General features: G+C 50.7%; 1 protein-coding gene across 1 annotated transcript in view; it reads left to right on the top strand.

Moving 5' to 3' along the window:
- LGR6 (leucine rich repeat containing G protein-coupled receptor 6) overlaps nucleotides 1–19,945 on the top strand; it is a 203,768-nt gene that overhangs the window by 71,442 nt on the left and 112,381 nt on the right. Inside the window, exons 3-4 of the mRNA XM_019546369.1 lie at nucleotides 8,279–8,350; nucleotides 19,559–19,630. Of these exons, the coding sequence (XP_019401914.1) occupies nucleotides 8,279–8,350; nucleotides 19,559–19,630 (144 nt within the window). The remainder of the gene's footprint in view (nucleotides 1–8,278; nucleotides 8,351–19,558; nucleotides 19,631–19,945) is intronic.

The following is a 19,945-nucleotide window of genomic DNA, read 5'->3' as shown; positions in this document are numbered from 1 at the left end:
GTGCAATCCTGTTCTGCCTGGGGAGACACAAAGCTCCTCTCCCATTCTGCTGTCAATGGACACCCTTAGGCACCTCCAGAGCATGTATGCACTGAGCAAGGAGTCACTTGCAGGCAGCCAATTAAGAGATGGTGGCTCAGAAGTGAACTCCTGCCCCTCGGGGCTCACATTATGTGCCTCCATCATCTCAGGATTCAAACCGAGAGGAGGACCCACACGCAGGTTGCCCGACAGCCTAGGAGTTAGAGCATTGCCCAAAAAAATAGAAGACATGAATTCTAGATCCTCCTCAGCCAGATGGGGTTTAAATCTACATCACCCTCTTCCCAGGACTGTACCCCAACCACCAAGCTGTTGAACAAGCTAGTCTGAGGCCTCATTTCATGTCAAAGGTGAGCCACTGAGCAGAAATAAGTGCAAAATGCATTGGAGTCTGCAGTGGAGGTAGGCAGGTGTTCTGGTGGGAGGGGAGAGCCTTGGGTTCTGCTCCCAGTGGGGTTTATGTATTTTGCTTCAACCACTCATTGATAAAATGCATTAACAGTAGTGGTGGCAATATCCTGGATATACCTGTGGTACTTTTAATTAAGCTCAGGCCCCAAGAGCAGTGCTGCCTTGGCACCATGGAGTTTACAGCATGCTGGCAAGCCTAGCCTGCAGCCTGGGCAGGTACTCAGGCACTTTAGCTATGGGAGCATACAGGTCTTGCCTACCCTGTGGCAAGGAGTCTGAGCTCACCCCAACCACAGCCACCCTCTGAACCCATATGAGGCTACTCTGATCCCGTCCCTCTGCACTTGCTCTTGAGCCCTTGGTCTCTGGTGGGTCTGAAAGCAACCACTGGAGATGAACCTTGCTGGCAAATGGCCAGGTTCAGAGCATGTCTGCATGCGTGGGTGGGTATGGTAGCGGGACACATGGCCAGTGCAATGTAGACAAGCCACAGGTGCATGAAGGAGACTTCCCCATGTGCAGACTGGGATGCGTTAGGGCTGGAAAAGTTTGGCTTCCTTTTGGGATTCCAGGTGGTAGGGCTGTGCGAAGCTTCGGGTGGTGATTCGATTCAGAGGAGATTCGGCCCGATTCGGTGGCCGAATCTCTGAATACAAATTGAATCAGGGGACCATTTTAAAGGTCCAAATCGATTCAGAGCTCTCCGAATCTTTGGCAAAGATTCAGAGGGCTTTGATGATTTGGGCAGTCCCCGGTGGCTGCAGCAGGGAGCTGCAGTCACTCTGAGCCGGTAAGTACTAGGGGTGGGAGAGGGGACAATGGGGGGGTCCCCTGCCAGCCCCCCCGACCTCCGCCTGCTCCCCCAGACCCCCATGGCTGCCCTGCCTGCCCCAGCCTGGTACTTTAAAAAAAAGGCCCGGTGCTCACTGGGTACTGCCAGACGGGGGGTGATCCCCGCTGCCCTGCACTGCCCCACGCTGCATGGCAGGCTCTTCTCGAGCCCCCCAGCACCCCCACGGCTGCCCCGACTACCAGGGCTCTGGTCCTTTAAGAAAAATAAAAGCTGAGAAAAGCCCCAGGACTTTCTACTCCTGGTGCAGCCTTGGGGCTCCAGGGGCTTGTGCAGAGCCCCCAACATGGCGTGGGACAGTGGGGATTGCCCCCTCCAGCAGGAGCGGTGAATCCCGGGGTTTCTTCAAGGGTTTTTTTTTTCCTTAAAGGGCTGGAGCTGGCCCACGTAGGAACCCATAAGGGCGCTGGAAGGGGAGGGGGCTCGTACAGAGCCCCCATGCAGCAGGGGGCACTAGGGATGGCCCCCCGCCCAGCAGCACCTGCTGAGCCGGGGCTTTTTTCCCCCCAAGTGCTGGGAGCTGGGGCGGGCGGGGCAGCCATTGCCGGGCTGGGAGAGGGGCGGGGGATAGGCCAAATTGAATCACTGTGCCCCGAATCAGCCGAATCTGAATCCAAAGCAAATACTAGCCACTTCACCCAGGCTTACCAGGTAGTGTTGTTCCCTTAACAACATTGTTTGCGCTGCCCAAATTAATCTGGGGGGAAAGATAATTTCATCCCCTTAGCATTGTCCAGAAATGGGAGGATGCATGGGTAGCTTGAAGCTTCACCCTACCCTGTGACATGGGCCGTGTGCCACAGTACTATAACCAGGGGTGGGTGAGCGTTGCTCCAGCCTCAGCAGCATCCTAGAGAGGGCACAAGGATGGCAACTGCTGCTGCTGTCCCAGCCATCACAACTGCCAACCTGGCTGGTGCCCTGAGACCAGCTGCTGCCACCATTCAAAGTGCAAAACTCCCTAGTTATACCTCTGCAGTGTGGCACAAGCCTCAGCTCCACCGCAGGGCACAGGAGCATTGGTGCAAGTGAAAACCAGGCCTCTAGAGCAGCTCATGGGGTTTTTTTTTTAATAAAAACTTGTGTCATAACATGTCAAATTATTGAAACTGAGACTTTTGAGCGCCTGGGTTGGTTTTAATACATTTCCTAGTTGGAAAAAAAATGTCAGAGCTGTGGAAATGGCTCCTCTTAACATTTTCAAAATAAAAAAGTTTATTTTGGATTCGAGGTGACTATTTTAATTTAACTAAAAGTTAACTAGGTGTTAAATTTTAAGTTACTTTATAGTAAAAAAACAAAAAATTTCAAACCCCAAACAAAATGCTTCCCAATTGCAGAAAGAAAATGACTGAATTGGTCCCAGTCCAGAATTATTTTGGGATTATCTTTGAGATGTTCCCCTGGTGTCTCCCTTCAGGGCAGGGGCATTTTTTGAAATGGCAATTCTTCTTGCAGGACAGGAAAAACGTTTCTTACCCAGCTCTGCAGAGTGAACATTTCAACAAAGGTCTATCCCAACCGAATGTTTCCATTCTTTGAGGATATGAATAGATGTTGCATTTGTCCCGGGACCAGCTGTGCCTGTATTTGTCCCAGAACAGAAAAAGGGTGGGATTGGCGTGTACACACATTGCCTTTCCAATCTGGCTTTAGTCAGCGACTGAATGCACTGCTGCTTTTCTGCCAGTGGGTGGCTGATGACAGCATGCAGCCCAGCATGCTTTGTGCTACTCAAGTGTCCCTAGGTTCCCTGGGATTCCCTAGCACCGAGCAACGTGCCCACTGGGTGTTTGGCTCACTAAGAGTGGATGCCGAAATTGTTGCAAGTGGGACTTGGTGGGATTCACCGTGCAACTTGTGTCTCAATCTATGTGCCCACTGCAACCTGCAGCTGCCATTGCCACCTACCACCACCAGCCAGTCCACTGAATGGATCTGTATGTGGTGCTTGCCCTGCAGACCATGCTGGCCCAGTGCTGGGAGCCTGCATGCGAGATTGCAAACAGATACCTATTACAGGACCATGAATCAGAAGCATCGCTACAGATTTTGAAGGAGCTGATCCTATCAGAGAACTTGACAGCTTATAAAAGAAGGGGATGGAGGGAATGCACTTAGTGTCCTGTATTGGATTGTTAGGGAAGCCATTACCTCTCATTAAATCTTACTTGGCAAGTGAATCCAAATGGACTTAAATGAGTGTGTTCACAGAGGTGGAAAATCTGGCTGCATGACCCTGAACAAGAGCAATGAATGTCACTGATGCATTGAGGAGTTGGAACAGGCCTGCTGAGGGGCCATAGCGAGCAGAGTTAGAAATGGACTTATCGCATGTCCTTCTTTATGGCTGTGGTGAGAGAGGAAAGATCATGTCTGTGAAATTTGCAGGTGCTATTAACCTGTGATAGGTGAAAATTGTGGGTAGGGGAGGGATAGAAGGGGCCTGATTTGCTTCCCAGGTAGCATCCTCTCCCTGCTCATGAGAAGATCTGATCTATCTGTAAGAGGAAAAAGATCAAGCGATGCCAAGAAACTACAGTGAAAGGGTGGCTGCCTGAGAAATACCTTAGACACACAGAGCAGACAACTTCCTAGGGAGAGAGGCAGCAGGGGCTGGGCAAGTGCTTCATTGGTGAACAAATCCTTGTCATGGGCTGGGAGACAGCAATTTTCCTACCTCCCTGAGTGGTGAGGGTATTGTGGTGGTGATTAGGCAGATGAAATGAGGCATCAGGTCTAAATAATGCTGCCTGGAAGACCAGTGCATCATAGGAGATGTGGTGTTAATATGGATACCAAGCAATTAGGAAGGGTGGGTGCATGACGCAAGCTGAGCTGCAGCTCCCACAAGGTGCCACAGCAGCATTTCCCAACTGAGATATTTCTGGGTTTGAATTATTGCCAAAGAATGGAAATTTTCCATCAGAGGGAAGGGAATGCCACACAGGGCTGATATAGTGCTTTGTTTCAGCTCAGAGTGAGTCTCGGGACTGTGGGAGGAACTGCAGTTCCCATGCAGATCAAAGCCAATGGGAAAGTTCCCATTAGTCACTGGGTGGCAAAGATTTTGAGTCTATCACAATCACAATGAGCTTCAGAGAGTAAGCCAGCCACCCAGATGCTATTGTCACCCTCCACTGGCCCTTCCCCACCTCTCTCATCTGCCTCAGTTGAGACAGAGCTCTGTCCTTCCTCCTGGCAATGATTTCAATGCTGTAAACTCCCGTTGTCTTCAGTAGAGTCACCCTTGGCTGGCAAAGGGGAGAGCACAGGACCAGGATGGGCAGGGAAGACAGGCCCGAGCCAAATCCCAGATCCACGTTCTCTCCACAGAGCTGGAGATGTCTGAGATCTGGAGCTGGGGTGGGAAAAAGCCTCTCTCTCCCCCTGTGATGTGGGAATGAGTGGCGAGAGGCAGCCCTTCGTCGGGCAGCAGCCGCCCACTCCCTGCGTGCGTGGAAGGGGGAATGCCCCAGCTCCATTCTTTTCCTTGTGGGCTATTTAGCAATTCAGTCCCAATCTCTCCCAGGGAGGGGGCGGATTAAGAGATTTGTGAAGCAGGAGGTGTCAGCAGAGTTCTGAACCAGCCGCGCTTGTCAGCATTGCTGCAAGCGTTACTGTGTCCTGCCTAAATTAAAGAAAAAGGAAGAGACTCTGTCTGATTGAACTTCATGGTATTTTGGCTTCCAATGATGCATTTAATGGAAGAAATCTGCCTGCCAAGCTGGTGGCTTTCAAGTGCGTCTAGAAGGGAAGGGGGCAGGGGAAGGGAATGCAGCAAAGAGAAGGTTGCTGATTGACAATAAACAGTGGGAATGCAATGCTGAGGCCCCGTGGATCTGTACAGACAGATCATTGTGTCGCGGGTGCACAGGACTAAATGACCTGAGAGGCTAATGACATGGAACAGGACACTAGTGTTGATGTCCTGCTGATGACAGCTGCAGGGGTGCAGCCAACTGCCCCCAGATTGCACTCCCACCCTGAGCTTTCTCCCACCCGTGGACAGTGGGACATCTGTAAGCACGTGCCTTTGCACGTGTACAGAGGCACACGCTCTTCCAAGGACAGTCAGCTTGTCTGCACACACATACAACAGTCTGACTCAAAAGGTGCAGCAAAGTCTCCAGAAGCCAACGGGTGCGGCCAACCGCTCCTTCCCCGCTGCCCACTTCGAGTCCAGTTGCCAGACAGAGGCAACCAGGCAGCAGAAGGGGCAGAGCGAAGGCTGTTTCAGTCTGAATCCCCCCCGCCACCCCAAACACCTACCCACCAGCACATCCGTTTGCTTGTAGGGGATCTGCAAGATATTTAGTGCTTGTTTCTTCCGTGGTCACAGGTTTGTGTCCTGGGCACATACTCTTCCCCCCACATCCCATTCTCCCCAACAGCATGTAAGAACCAGCCTTGCCACTTCTGTTTAGAGCAGCTCTGGACTGTGCCCCACCCTGCATAGTCTCATCTTAGAGGCATCTCTTCCCCATGTGGAAATCAGCAATCAAAGGAAGCAATTACACCAAATCACACTCCCCAAGTGACAAATAGCCCAGCCTGCCAGGCGGCTTACATACCACCAAGAGCAGGTTGCAACCTGCTCCCACACTTTAAAGAAACGACCCTGTGCTATTTATGCTGTTGGAGGCCTAATTATGGGAGCAATTTTCCCTGGATTCCAGAGAGGGGAGAGAGAGAGAGAGAAAGAAAGAAAGAGTGAGTGAGTACTGGCACACACAAGTGTGCAAGGCTATTAGCAAGTGCGGATGCCTGTGGGTGATCTCACAATCTCCTTAAATCAGTAGTGTAATGGTGGATGGATGAGCAGGGCACGAGCGCCAAGCACAGCTGAGGGGAGGGTGCCTGAATGAAAATGGTGGGGTATCTCACCTTCCTGCCCCCGCACCCTACATCATTTCTGCTCCAGCTCCAGCAACAGCAGCAGGGCGGGCAGAGAAGCGGTGGGGTTGCACTGCTAAGGAGTGGCCGGCAGTTCTTTGCTGCAGAAGGGAGATGTTGCCCCCTTTTTGCCACTAAAAACGTGACTTTTTTTTAAGTTGTTCAGCTTATAGCAACAGCAGAAAAAAGGATGGCATCTTCCCCCTGCAGCAGTGAACATCCAGCTACTTCTGGTGTCTGCCTTCTCCAGCGTGGGACGGGGACAAGGAAGGTCCAGGGTGCAAAGGGGGAAGTCGGGGAGAGAGAGTTGCAGTTCAGCCCAGGGAGCAATACTGGCCGGTTACATGTTTTGCTTAAAACCTGCCTGTGGCCTTTACAAAACACTCTTTGAAACATATTCAAGAGCTTCTTAAATGGATCTATTTGTTACCTATGAAGTCCTGCCCAACTCATATCTAAGCCTTTTAAAAGAAGAGTTGGCTCTCTTGCCAATTTTTAGTTCCCCTGACAAGTCTGTATTGCAGCAAGCATAGTTATCCAACTTTTTAGGCCTGCTAGAGGATTTATCAAACTCTTAAAGTGGCCTCGAGGTCCAACCACCTGGTGGTGGCATAATCCTGGGAATGCTGCCATTGCTTGAGAGTCTCATGAGATTAAGTGTTATTCTTAAAGCCCCTGCTCTTAGAGTCATGTGACTATGGGAATTTCACCTTTCATTTGGGGAAAAAGAAATCGTTTCTAGGCTTGCTGATTGTGGAGATGCCTAGAAACACAATCTGAATGTGATCCTAAAAGCTCAGAAACTGGAAGGTAAAGAAAAAGATTCCAGCGGTGATTGTTCTTTCAAACCTCCAGTTTTTCAAACCAGTTTCTGGGGTTTGGGCTGCAACCCATGATTTGTGAAAACAGAGCTGGTGACACTGCTATAGTGCAAGCAGCAGGTACTGGTAGGTGATACTGAAGAGACAAGCGGGAGAGATGTGCCCCATACTGGGGAGGAGGAGGTCTGGTGACAAGGTGTTGAGTTTAGACCTGAATTAAATTCCTGGCTCTGCAGCAGACTCACTTTGATAACTTCAGAAACTTGCATAATCTCTGTGCCTCGGACACTATTTGTAGCAAGGAGGGGAATAACTAGAACTGCTAGAAAATGGGGTACAAATTTAGACTTTTCCATGAAAAATCAAAAACTAGGAATCTGTGTGAGTGTCTGAACCCCGCTTGAAACTTGCTCAGACTTTGATTCCAGTGAGATCCAGTGGCAGGGAGTTTCACAGTCTAATCCATGGTGTGAGAACGTCTCCTTTTGCATTGGTTTGTGTTTGCCACCTTCAGCACTTCACTGTAAGACTTTCTGGGCTTCGGTGGGGAAACAAATGAGAACTGCAGTTTTCACTTTCACTGGTGGTACCATGCCCCCCTGGGTGTGCAGCGTGCTTCTGGAGGGGCCATGAAAGGAAGGAATAAGGAAGGAGGAGATGGGAAAGAGGATATTTAAATGGAGAAAAAGAAAATAAAAGACAAAAGACATAAAACAACAGGTCACATGTTGCTAAATGGTGGCCCAGCAAGGGCAGACCAGATAAGGTAATGATTTAGGAACATCCCTTCCACGCCAGAGACAATGTGATCAGCTGGTCTGTGTGAAGGAAGGAGTAGCCCCTCCTCTCCATCACTCTGCCATCTCTACTGGCTTTTAGAGCAATAAAGTAGGGTTTCTATTTGTATTCAATATCACTGAGCATCTTTATGGGGAAAATATGAGTCAAGGCCTCTTACAAGGACAGTCACAAAGCTAATTTCTTCTCTTCTGTTTCAGTGATTGTAGAACAGGGCTCTTTCCCAGGAACTGAGCGTGGGATCACCAGTGCTGGAAGCATAGGTCTCTGCTGGTTAAACTGAATAAGCTGGCAGTAGCAGGTCTTGACATGGACACAAGCCTTAAGTTCAACTTTCAGTCATTGTAGTCATAGCCTGCTCCCAGAGACCTGGGAGGATTTGTAGTAAGATGTATAGGATAAAACTTGTTAAGTTTCCTCAGGGATGCTGATATGACCTTGCCTCCTTTTTTTACTGCAGGCGCCTCTCTGGAAACCAGCTCTTCAGGATCCCAGGGGAAGCCTTTTCTGGCCTCTACAGTTTGAAGATTTTGTAAGTCACATATTCGCAGCCTACTGTTTTTACCATCTATCAGACAATAATACCTTTCATCCACAAGACATGGGGCTCTGCCCCATTCAGAGCCAGCTACAATGTAATATGGTACCATATTACCAGTGTCTAAATTTATTCAGGTTAAATGCCAAGCCAGATGACCTTGCAGCAGTTTTGATGCACTTTAGAGCTCTGGCATACCACTGGTTATAGCTACAGGCAACAGCATTATCATTTGGTACTGTAGGGAAGCCCATAGGACTGTCAAGCTCAGGTGCTGCCTGAAAATGAATGACAGACAAATGTCTGGAGGTTCAGAGTTTGGACACGCATCTGAAGAGCCAGGCTGAAAGCTGAAGCATTTTCCTGGAGTTTATTCAGGACTTGCTCCAGCCCACTGAAGTTGAGAGGTCAAATACAAAAAACATGCCTGGATAGAGGCCAAACTGCCATTGCATCAGCAACTCCCAAACACTAATTCATTCAGGATTTAGGATACAGGATGAATCCTGATGAATCCCATCAGGGTTAATGGGTTCCCCTTAACAGGCCTGCAGAGTTCTCTAATAGGTCTTAGACAATATCCTGCTGGGTACAAGGTAGAGACTCCTGTCCCTTGCACCGGCTCTCTCTGCAGCCACGCCATTCTGCTGCCCAAAGAAGAAGGTAGTGGGGCCTGGGAACAGCCCTGCCCGTGGTGTTGTAGGACTAGCAACTCGTGGGCAGACTTCTTTCCTGACATAATTTCACAGCACACGTGAGAGCCCTACCAGGCATGAATTCGCACGGCTCTCTGCAGCTACCAGACAGTCCAGCTGCAGCCTCTGCTTAGCACCTAGTTCCTTTTTCTTGCTCTCAATACACATTCTTCACATTTCCCCTGCAATCAACATTTCACCCCGGAGGGGATGTTTTGAACTCAACCGCAATGTGAAATTGTCGTCGTTGGCCCAGTTTATATGAAGCAAGCAGGTACAAACCTGCTCTCGGGATTAGAGAGTACAGTGCTGTTTACTAGGCCTTCTGAAGATGTAAAGCATGAATCCTGCCCTAAATCTCTAGGCTTAGCAATGAGCTCCTTCTTTATCCACTGCCTGCATTAGGCAATGAATCAAAGGAACTGAGGAAAAACCACAGCTCACCCACCCAATTTCAACAAGAGGAACTTTCTACTTGGGGAACTTGTGGGCTTTGAAAGCCTCTTTTGATCAATTCATATTAGAGTCACTCCCAGCCGGCTAATGATGCAGAACATAGGAAGGATGAAGCCTGCACAGCATCCCCTGCAGACTACAGTAATAACAACAAGCCAGCTCTGCCTTGCACGGGACAGTCCAACTTCCGAGTGGGTGGGGGCCACCTACCACGCTGGCCGCAGGCCCCCAGGGTGCACACCACACAAGCGGGTGCACGCCATGCGGGCTTCCTGAGGCCACTCTCTCCCATGCTGTGGGACCAGTGCAGCTCCCCCACCTCATGTGCAGCATGAGCCCTTCTCCCTCTGCAAGCCTTCTCCGTTGCTGCAGCTTTCACTGCCCACTCTTACCCTGCTGCCCAGCCACAGAAAACCCTGCCACTGCAGCAGCAGGAGCAGTTGGGAGGAGTATTGGCTGGGCAGGTTCCTGGGAGCTGCACATTAACCCCTGATGGGCCTGAGTGGCTGATGGGTCACCAGTTTGACAGCCCTGGCCAAGCAGATACCAGGGAAGGCTGCCAGACTTCCCCATCCTTCTTCTGTGATAGGCAGGGGGGGTTCTGCACTCTCAAAAGTGGGTGTGCTTCAACCCCAGCCTAGAGCCTCCCCCCACAATGGAGAAATTAGGAAGGAAAATGCACGTAGAAACTCCAGGCTGTCTCTGGCAAAAGCCCAGCACACAGCAAAGTGGAGTCCTGCTTTGTCATGCACAATCCAGCTGTACCTCCCACCCCCCCAGCAATGGTGAGGACAGCGAAGGGAAGAGAATCAAGGCGTGACCATGTCCCAGTAGCCACCCACCCACTGGGGGGTTGGGGCCATGCAGGCAGGGTCCCGGCCAGTTGGAAGGTGGTTCGAAGCAATCAAGGCTGTCTGTGCCATCACCTCCACCTGGTTGAGGAATGGGGACTCCTACGTACCCATAGATTCTGGGACAACATAGTGTCCTACAAAGTGTCCAGGAGGCAGAAAGGACTGGCAAAGGGAAGGTTAAAATCTCCCCTCAGAGCTAAACTAGAGGGGATAACAAGATGAGGAGGATGGCCCTTTACATATATGAGCAGTGATGGGTCTTTTGAAGAGGCTTTCTGCTTTCAAACAGCAACTCACTGTCTTGCCTGCCTGTCTGCTGCTGGGAGCGTGCAGCCTCCCAGAGCTTCAGCTGCATGTGCTGGATTTCTGGCCCTGGTTGCTGTGGTGTGTAAGGCTGTCGTGTGCTTCTGATTTACAGCCTTCCTCCTGGAGCTGCTCTAATTGTTTTCTGTAAGGATATTGCTGGTTTCCTGGGAGTGAGGTCATTGGCAGACGCAGTTGTGTCTCCCCTCCAGACTCACTACTGGTTTCTGCCTCCTCCACCCCACTTCTTTTGCTACCATCAGAGGGAGGCACATGGAGAAGGGGCTACAGATTGGCAGGATGATCTCTGAGGACTAACTGGGATTTGACAAGCCACCAGGACTGGTGTGAGCATTAGGGGATGGAGCAGTCTCTCAGCCTTCACGGCCACTTCCCACCCCAGGGTTGCTGAGTGCTGTTCTGTCAGGCAGGGACAGGGAGCTGGGTCCTTCACCCAGCTTTGCCATTCATCTGCTGGGGGGTTTGGGGCAAGACAGGTCCCCCTTGCTGCCTCTGTTTCCTTTCCCATACTATGCTTGCCTTTCCTGCTCAGGCTGTAAGCTTGTCAGGGCAGGTATCATCTCTGGCTGTGTGTACATAAAGCACCTGACACAATGGGGCTAGGCTGGGGCTTCTTCATACCGTTGTGATACAAATCTCCAAGACGCCCTGTGAGAGAAAGATAGCACCAATGACATTTTGCAGATGGGGAAAATGAGGCACAGACAGCTGAAGAATGGGACCTGTATCAGAGCAAGAGTATCCTGCCTGAGCCTACCATCAGTTCCTTCCACCTTCCCCTGAAGCATGTGGGGCTGCTGGTGGCCAGAGGATGTCAGACCCACCCAGTGGAACAGAGGAATCATTTCACTGGGTCACTGGGCCACGTTCTGTCCCGTCGTGACCTGTGGAGGAAATTGCCTGTTGGGTTTCAACTGGCAAAACTACAGGTGTAAAGGACTCAGCGGTGCACATGACACCAAATTTACAGTCAGGTGTTGCACTGATTCTGTATTCAATCATGCCCTGCATATTGTGGAGCCATTCACACCTATGCAAAGTGGGTGTGAGAAGGCATCTCTCTGGCAACATTAGACACCCCCCCCCCCCCGGTGAACAGTGATCTGGCCTGGGTTATATGCACTTCTTTTCACTTCCTAGCTAAACTACAGCAACGCAGTGTACCTGGGCATAAATCATTTTGCAGTGAAAAGCTAAGTTGTTGAGGGTTAGCTTTTATTGCCATGAGATAAGAGTATGGCCATGGGCACTTACTGCATGAATTTATCAGTGCACCCCTACCCTGCCCAGAGCACTGCAGTATGTCTCCTCAGCTACACGAGCTAGCACAAGCACATCTGCCTTCCCCCTGGCTCCCTACACCTGCAGAATGTCCTGTGGAATAGCAGGTCCAGCTCAGGGGACTCATCCTTATCTTCAAGGGACTCCATGGCCTGATTCCCAGGATAGCTATAAAAGCCACAGTCTCTTGGATAGCAACTGCAGTGCTAGCTCCACTCCCCAGGCCAAGGGGACTTTCGGTATTAGAAATGACCTGCACAAGAGACCAAGTGTTCTCAGGAGCCTGTCCCAGAGAGTGGGATGTATTCCCATGAGACCTGTGAACCACCACAAACATCCCCATCTTTCACTGCAAGTGCCAGGTGTCCTCCATCTTGCCGTCACTGCTGCAAGCATGTGCACCTTGGAGGTAGTAACTAGGGACTGAATTGCCAGGAGAAGAGAGCCCTGGGGCATGGGGTATTAAAAAGCAAGATGTATCCCGCAGTCTGAGATATCCCTGCAGATGAGCTATCCCAGGGTATCGGCAATCTGGGGCTGCTATGTATCATGCAATATTAGACTTGAAATAACATGAGCTATCTCAGGACATGAGCTGCTTTAGAAATACTCAAATGGGGTTGTCTGCGGGGTGAAATGTGTTCTGCCAAAAGGGTACCTCTTTGTCAGCCCTAAAGATTGAGGTCCTCAATCTGTGGGCACACAGGCCTGGCAGGTGTGGTGACAGTGTCTGCCTCCATCCCCTTTGTCTACTTAGTGGTCCTACCGCCATGCTTCAGGCCCATGATGTGGCACAGAAGAGCTCAACCTCCACCCAGTCCAGTCTCTGTGAGGAGGGCATGCAATATTCATCCTTTGGAAACTGGACCAGGTGGGCACCCGCCCTCTCACATGAGACCCCCATCAGTGAAGAGTGACTTTGGATACTAGTGCCCCCACCCCGGTGTTCTCAGGGGAGCAATTCAAAACTAAAAAGACTGCTTCTTCTCTAGCTCTGGGGTCATGCAGGAGTGACCCTGCTGTGGTTCTCTCTAGCTGTCACATGGCTGGATCACTGTGTCCGTGGGAAAGGAGATGCACAGGGCAAAATGCCCTGCAATACCAGGTCTACCAAGACACTCTGGCTGGTTCATGGCAGTCTGCTGTCCTCCTGGCTTGGCCAGCTAGTTATGTGGGGTTGGGTGTGTGGCTGCCTTATATCGGGAGAGCAATGCAGAGAGAATACTGGTGCATCTGGCTGGTGATGCTTGTGCATCCTTCACACAGGTGTGAAGGTGTCAGGTAGAGGGAGATGCAGCTGAGCAAGCTCTACCCAAGCATGAGAAGATTGGCCCCCCGAGTATTTTGGTTAAGAGTCACTGAGGCAGGTTGCAAAGTGTCTGGGAGTCCTGCAAGCACAAGAGGCTGATTCTGATTCTGGAGGGGGGAGTGGGGAACAGCATGGGAAATATTCCTCCTGTTACTAAATGAGCAGCTTTCCCCAGGAGGCATGTGGAGAAGCATGAATGGATGCTGTCTCTTTAAATCCTCTCCCCAGCCTGCTTGCCTGGAGAGGTAGGTGAGCAGCCCTTGATCTAGTCTCTCTTCCTTTCATCTTGCTCAATCCTGACAAACAATAAAGGGAGCTGGCAGAGGCCTTTGCAAAGGGGAATGACAGTACCCCCCTGGCCTGCCCAGGCTTCCCCCGCCATGGCCCTCAGGGTTGCCCTGTGTGCTTGTAGAGGGGGAGGGATCCCAAGGAGAAATGGGGCTGGCAGTCTTGTAGTGATGCTTGGGCATGCTGACAGAGACCTGGATCCAGAGGGAACCATGGAGCTGACTTAATTTGCATGACAGCCAAAGGCACAGAGCCATCTAGTTGAGGATGGTCCTGCTTTGAGCAGGGGGTTGGATTAGATGGCTAGATGATGTCTTGAGGCCCCTTCTAACCCTAATTTTCTATGATCTCTGTGGGCCCTGGCTTCATTTATTAACAGGCTGCGCTCACCTTTGCCTTCTGGCTGCCCAGCCTCAAGAGGAGGCTGGAGAGTGCTCTGGGCACTGCGTCATCCATGTCCTGGTGGTTAGAGCACTTTGCTGGGAAGCCAGAGGTGCAGGTTCAAACATGGGGGTGCCTAGAGCTCCTGCTCTGGTGGGTCTCCTGCTCTGGTCAAGGGCCCCATGCTGGGGTGCAAGTGAAAGAGCCCTTTGTCTCCTACGCCAAGTACCTTCTAGTTGCGGATTTGTGGCAGATCATATTTCAGGACTTAGGCAGCTTCACGTGCATCTGCAGGTCATTCTGTCCCCACTCAGAGCCTACGTGGCCAAAGTGCAATCTACAGAGCATCCTCCAAAGGGGAGCACATGATGAGTGCAGCTATCAAGGTGCAGATACAACCCAACCTGTGTGGAGGTGCCTAAAAGCATAGTTACTCCGCTTCGTGGGTGTGACTTCAGTGGCAAGGATGCAGCAGAATTTCGGCCTGAGCCCGAACCTCTGTGCTTTGAGCTGCTCCCAGGCTGTCCACTTTGCCCAGTTGCTGGTCTCCTTTACACCCACCTGAGAGCAAGTGGCCAGGGGTTATTTTGTTATCTGTGGACCCAGGGTTAGAAGGAAACCCATATAGACATGCCCTTAGTGCAGTAATGCGTAGCCAGGGTGCTGCAGGAGAACAATGAAATATTGTTGATTTTCTGAGTTTTTTCTGGAAAATGCTGTTATGTTTCTGTACTCAAAAAACAAGGGAGACCTAAGCACCAGCATTTTCCAAGGGATGCCTGGAGTCGACCGAGGACCTTAAGTCTAAAAAAGGTTGAGAACCACTGCTTTAGAGATTGGGTCCTCTCTAAACTGTCCTGTCTATTTGTCCATCCTATTACCATGGGCAAGGCCCACCTGGCTAACTAGTAGCCCCCTTTTATGGGGGCTAAAAGACGAATGGAACAACTAAATTCTTGGGACAACTAATGAGAAAAACAGGATAGGAGTGTCGTGTGGGTCAAAACATGAAAATAAGCGTGCCTGCAGGGGAAACGGAGCAGAGCCCCCCGGGCCGCAGCCACTGGTCCTCAAAGGCATCCAGGGAGCTGGCGGATGCCACCCACTGGTGCTCTGCCCAGAATCATGCACGGACGAGCGAGAGGAAAGTGGCCTTGCAGTCCCCGGGCACCTTCCCGGCCAGATCTTCTTTCTTGGTCAAGTACAAGGCCCACTTGGCCAGGGCCATCTCTAAACTGTCCTGTGTGCCTTTGAGTCTAGGAGGACAGACAGCTCCTGCCAGCAGCCCTAAGACAGGTGAGCATTTGCAGGACCTAAGGGAGGCCCTGCCCAGTTCTGGATGGCAGCACCATGAGAGAAGGATGGTCCCATTCAGGGGAAAGAGCTTGCATCAAGTGTGGAACTGAGCAGATTGAATCTTCAATGTGCAAAGGCAACAGGACAGGGAGGTTTGCTTCAGGGTATCATGTAAATGGCTGCAAAGGCTTAGAAGAGAGCTTATCCAAATGACCAGAAAAATGCTGAGCTCACCAACTCTCCCTTCACAAGAAAGGAGTGTCAGCCAGGGCTTTGCTGATGTCCCATTGCACTAGAGTTATTGCACAAGCCATCGTTTCGGTGCAGATTTATTGCCCCCAGTTGTACATGCTGGAGCACAATGAAGTATTCCTGGACTGGGGAGGCTGTTACCATTTAAGGGCTGTTTCTCCTGAAGCGAAATATGCATAGTAGTGACTGGAGCACCCACATCAGGATAAAAGAGATTCCAGCAACCGTACCCTCCTCTTCCCAGAAAATCAGGCTCTCCTGGGATGGGAAGGATGCTCTCTGTGTGCCAGATCATTTGTGTAGTTCTGCACCACACACATCTGGGATTCCCCCCTTCCCCATCCCACCACATTTCTCATGCTCCTAATTCAGTTGGAAATTCAGACCTACAAAGCCGGGCTTTCTAATGAGTTGCCAGCTCTAAGGCAGAACCTCACTGTGGTTTTGCCTGGACCTGTGTTTTGGGGCTTGTGTCCCCCACAATGGTGCTTTGTGGCATGCTGGGGCATTCTAGAGAACAGATTGCAGAGGGACCTGGCTTGAAGCACAGGTACCAGGAGTTGCTCCTTGCCAGGAAGTGTTCATATCAACTAAGCTACACAGTGGTGTAATTCCAATAGCATATCATGGAACTATCGGCCTGTTGGTACCTTTGGCTCCCATTTCACACTCAGCTGAGGAATAGGGGCTCTGTTCCCTGGGATCTAGTCTGGCATAGGCTGAGACACAGAGCTGCCATACAGCTGTCTCAGCTCCAGTGGTCTGAAAGATGCTGTTCAGGTTGAGGCTGTTGCTCTTAGCCTCTCCTGCTCCAGGCCTCTCTGCAGCCTGCTAACATAACTATGCACTCCCCCAATGTTGCTTCTACTGGGGATGGCACATAGGAGCCAGGGGCCAAAATCTGGCCCCTCATTCTTGTGGTCATTGGGATTCACCCTGATAGGGATGGGGTGCAAGGGAATCTGCACTGGCACAGGTTTGGCTAGGGACGCTCAGATCCTGTACTCATTCTGCTTTAAGCCCAGCGGAAGGCGGGTGTAAGGCCTGTGGCTGTGAGTGCCTGTGCTTCCTGCTTTTTTTATATATATATTTCTCTATATATGGTTATATATCTACCATAAGCTTTCCTTCACACACCTTACAACAGTTTTACATCTCACGCACCCGTTACAGTAAACTCACCTGCACTCCCATTCACAGACCTTTCCCTAATTCAGAGGAAGTCTCTTAGTCCTCCCCCCCGTTTTGGGTTTTATGTTCTCAGTTCATTCATTGCCCTTGTTGTTGTCACTGTTGCTGTCGCTTCCACTACTGCTGTCATCCTCTCTGTCTCCAGGTTTTGTTGTGTTGCTGTGCTCGTCATCATCCACGTCCACTCCTTCTCTTGGCGGGCTTTGAAAAGTTTGGGCCACATGTCTCTCTTACAGGTGGCGTTGGTTGGTTTTTTTCTCTGTCCTCTCCCCGGCATGTCCTTGTGTAAATGCAAAGGCCTAGCACTGGCCTACCATGATTTTTACTTAGAGCAGCAGAGCTGGCAGTCAGCTCCCGGTGTAAACAGCATCCTTTACACTGCAGGCTGTAATGAGAACCATTGCTCTACATGAGAGGCCTGCCTGCCCTATACAGCGCCCCGCACTCTCTCCATTTCCTTCCTGCTTCTCTTGATTCTTCCTTGCTGCATTCTTCATCCCTCTCCTGACCATCTTCTTGGTTTGCTGAGCACAAAGGGGTCAGATTCTGTTCTCAGCTGCTGCTATGCCAACTGGAGTTACTGGCAGTGTCCTCAGACAGCTCACTGCCTTTTTCCAGGGCTTGCTGCTTAAAATGAGCATAATCTGGACTCAGGGAGCCTGCTGAGGATGTGTAGTGTGACCCATTGTGACCGCAGCAGTTGGGACTTCAAAGCAGGGAGATCAGAAATGAGGTGTCAGTGGCTGTGATCTGCACTATACCAGGTGTGGGGACTGCGCCATGCCCAAGGAATAAAACTGGGAAAGCCAGGGAGAGGCCCAGGGAAACTGGGCATGTGGGAGGGAGAGGTGCACCCCTCCCTGTGGGGTTAAGGGTGGGAAAGGTGGAGTCCACGCTGAGGAGAGGGGTAATGAGTGTCCCAGCAGCCGAACTGCCCTCCAGCTGTGCACACCAACACACACAGAGGACATACACATAGCACACATACACCTCTGCACACATAGCCAGACAAGGTTTTTTGGGTTGATGTGATATTTTTTATTAGACCAACTGAACAGTTGGAAAAAATGGTCTTTGCAAACTTTCATGCACAAACACCCTTCTTCAGCTATAAGGAGAGTCTGTCCAACACGGCTACAACCAACACCCTTCTGCACACAAAGCACATTCCTATAGGACAGGATTGTTTTTATGAAGCACTGAAGAAAGGAAAACAGACCCCTTTACAGCCAGGCCATTAAAAGACAAAGGGACAGATCCTATTCCATCTATTTGGCTTCTAGGTAGGCTTGCGAGCCTAAGTGTGATTATTTCACCGTGCTCAAGTCCCTGAAAATCCATTAATGCATCTACTTTGGTAACGTGCCATCCTCTTTCCCATAAGACTGAGTCACAAAGAAGAAGCAAGCAGGAGGACCCACCCACCCTTTGCATTAGCAGTTTTTCAGGGGATCAAGCAGGGTAGAATAGAATTACAAGTAGGCACCTAAGTCAACTGACATAAGTACAATAGAATCTGGCCTGGATACAGAGCTACACCGGGGCAGATCTTTCATCAGTGCAAGTCTGGAAACCTCTGCTGAATTCTGGAGTCCACCCACTGGAGCAGTTTCCCCATCTGCAAACAGGAGTGATGCTACTGACCTCCCTTGGTAAAAAGCTTGAAGATCATGTATTCTAAGGCAGTGTTGGGGAACCAAGAATTATTGGTAGCATGTGGAGTCTCTTTATTCTTAAAACGCTAGCAGCCAAATAAAACAACGAAGATGGAAAGCTGGAATTTGGCCTGAGACTGTTCCAGCCCCCCTCTTTCTGTGCTGTTCATAGGATGCACATTACCATCCCCAAAACAGTAGGGCCAGATCCCTCCATCTCAAAGTCTAGGGACTGGAAAGAAACCCTGCGAGTACTTCTACACATGCAATTAATGTGCCCCTGTACACATCTGAATGTGTGCCCGTTGGGAGGAAATTTGCTCCCAATGGGAACAGTTCAGTCTAGGGCTGCTCCTGCCCTGCTCTTCCCCCCAGCAGCAGTCAGGGAAAGCTTCAGACTCCCCTGGGGCCAGCCCCAGGCTGGTAGCAGGCACAGGGGCTGGTCCTGATCTCTGTGAGGAGGGAGACAGCTTTCCCAGCTGTCAGGCAGCTGCCTTCCAGCCATGTGGAGACTGGAATGGGTCCCAATCTCCATACGGCTGGCAGGCAGCTGCCCAGCAGCTGGGACAGCTCTCCCAGCCACGTGGAAATCGAGATGAGTCCTGATCTCCACGTGGCTAGCAGACAGCATCCCGCGAGCTGGGACAGCTCTCCCCACCCTGTGGCCGTCTGCTGCCAAGGCTGACTGGGAGCAATTTGCTCTCAGTAAGCGTCTACATGTGTGCTTCAGTGCATTAGTTCAATGCACTGATTTCTAGTACCTGTATCTACAGGTACTAGAAAACAGCACATTAGATTAATCTACTGCACAATAATTGCTGCATACAGTGACAGTCTATTATGCAGTAGGTTAATCTAAGGCACAGTAAAGCATCTTGTGTAGACACACTCTGCAATATCATATCCACCCCTGTGCCTGCCTCAGACTCTCCCAGCAGATACCACCTCGCTTTCCCCAGGGGCCTCTATGCTGCAGAGCCCTTGAACATGTTATGTACTAACCTCAGCCTGGATTCCAGACCACCCACTTGCAACCCACAAGCTTACGTTTAGGGGACCCTTGGCGACCGGAATGTCACTTCCATCCCCTCCAGCCTTTGGGAGGGTTTCCCTTTAAATGTGAGGCTTTGTGGTGCTTTCCAAGACAGCATCAGGGAGGGAAAATAACTTCATTGTGTTGTTGTTGGGTTTTTTTAAAGTTTTCTCTTTTTTAATTATAGGATGCTGCAGAACAACCAGCTCAGACGGATCCCTGCAGAGGCACTGAGGGATCTTCCAAACCTCCAGTCTCTGTAAGTCATTAAGGCTCAGCACCATGAGCTGCAGAATCCCTTGGGGCGCTGGGCTTCCCAGCATCTGAGTCACTAGTTCCTTTTTGGGGGATGTTCTGTCCCTTTGGCTTTTATTTCCCAAGTGAAAAAAGAAATCTTCTGTCACTTATTTTGGAGGGAGCAGGGGCAGAGGCCGGTGGAAGGAGCTCTCTTGTTAAAGATGTTACAATGAGATTGGCCCATGGGCCTGTTCTGACAAAAAGGCCACTGGAACTGATGTGCATATCCAGAAGCACTGGGGAATGGCTTCGTATACAGCAGTCTCCACCCTTAGCC

Source organism: Crocodylus porosus, unplaced genomic scaffold (assembly GCF_001723895.1).
Source record: "Crocodylus porosus isolate Cpor-Errol unplaced genomic scaffold, CroPor_comp1, whole genome shotgun sequence".
Lineage (NCBI taxonomy): Eukaryota > Metazoa > Chordata > Crocodylia > Crocodylidae > Crocodylus > Crocodylus porosus.
This window is presented reverse-complemented; position numbering and strand designations above follow the sequence as displayed.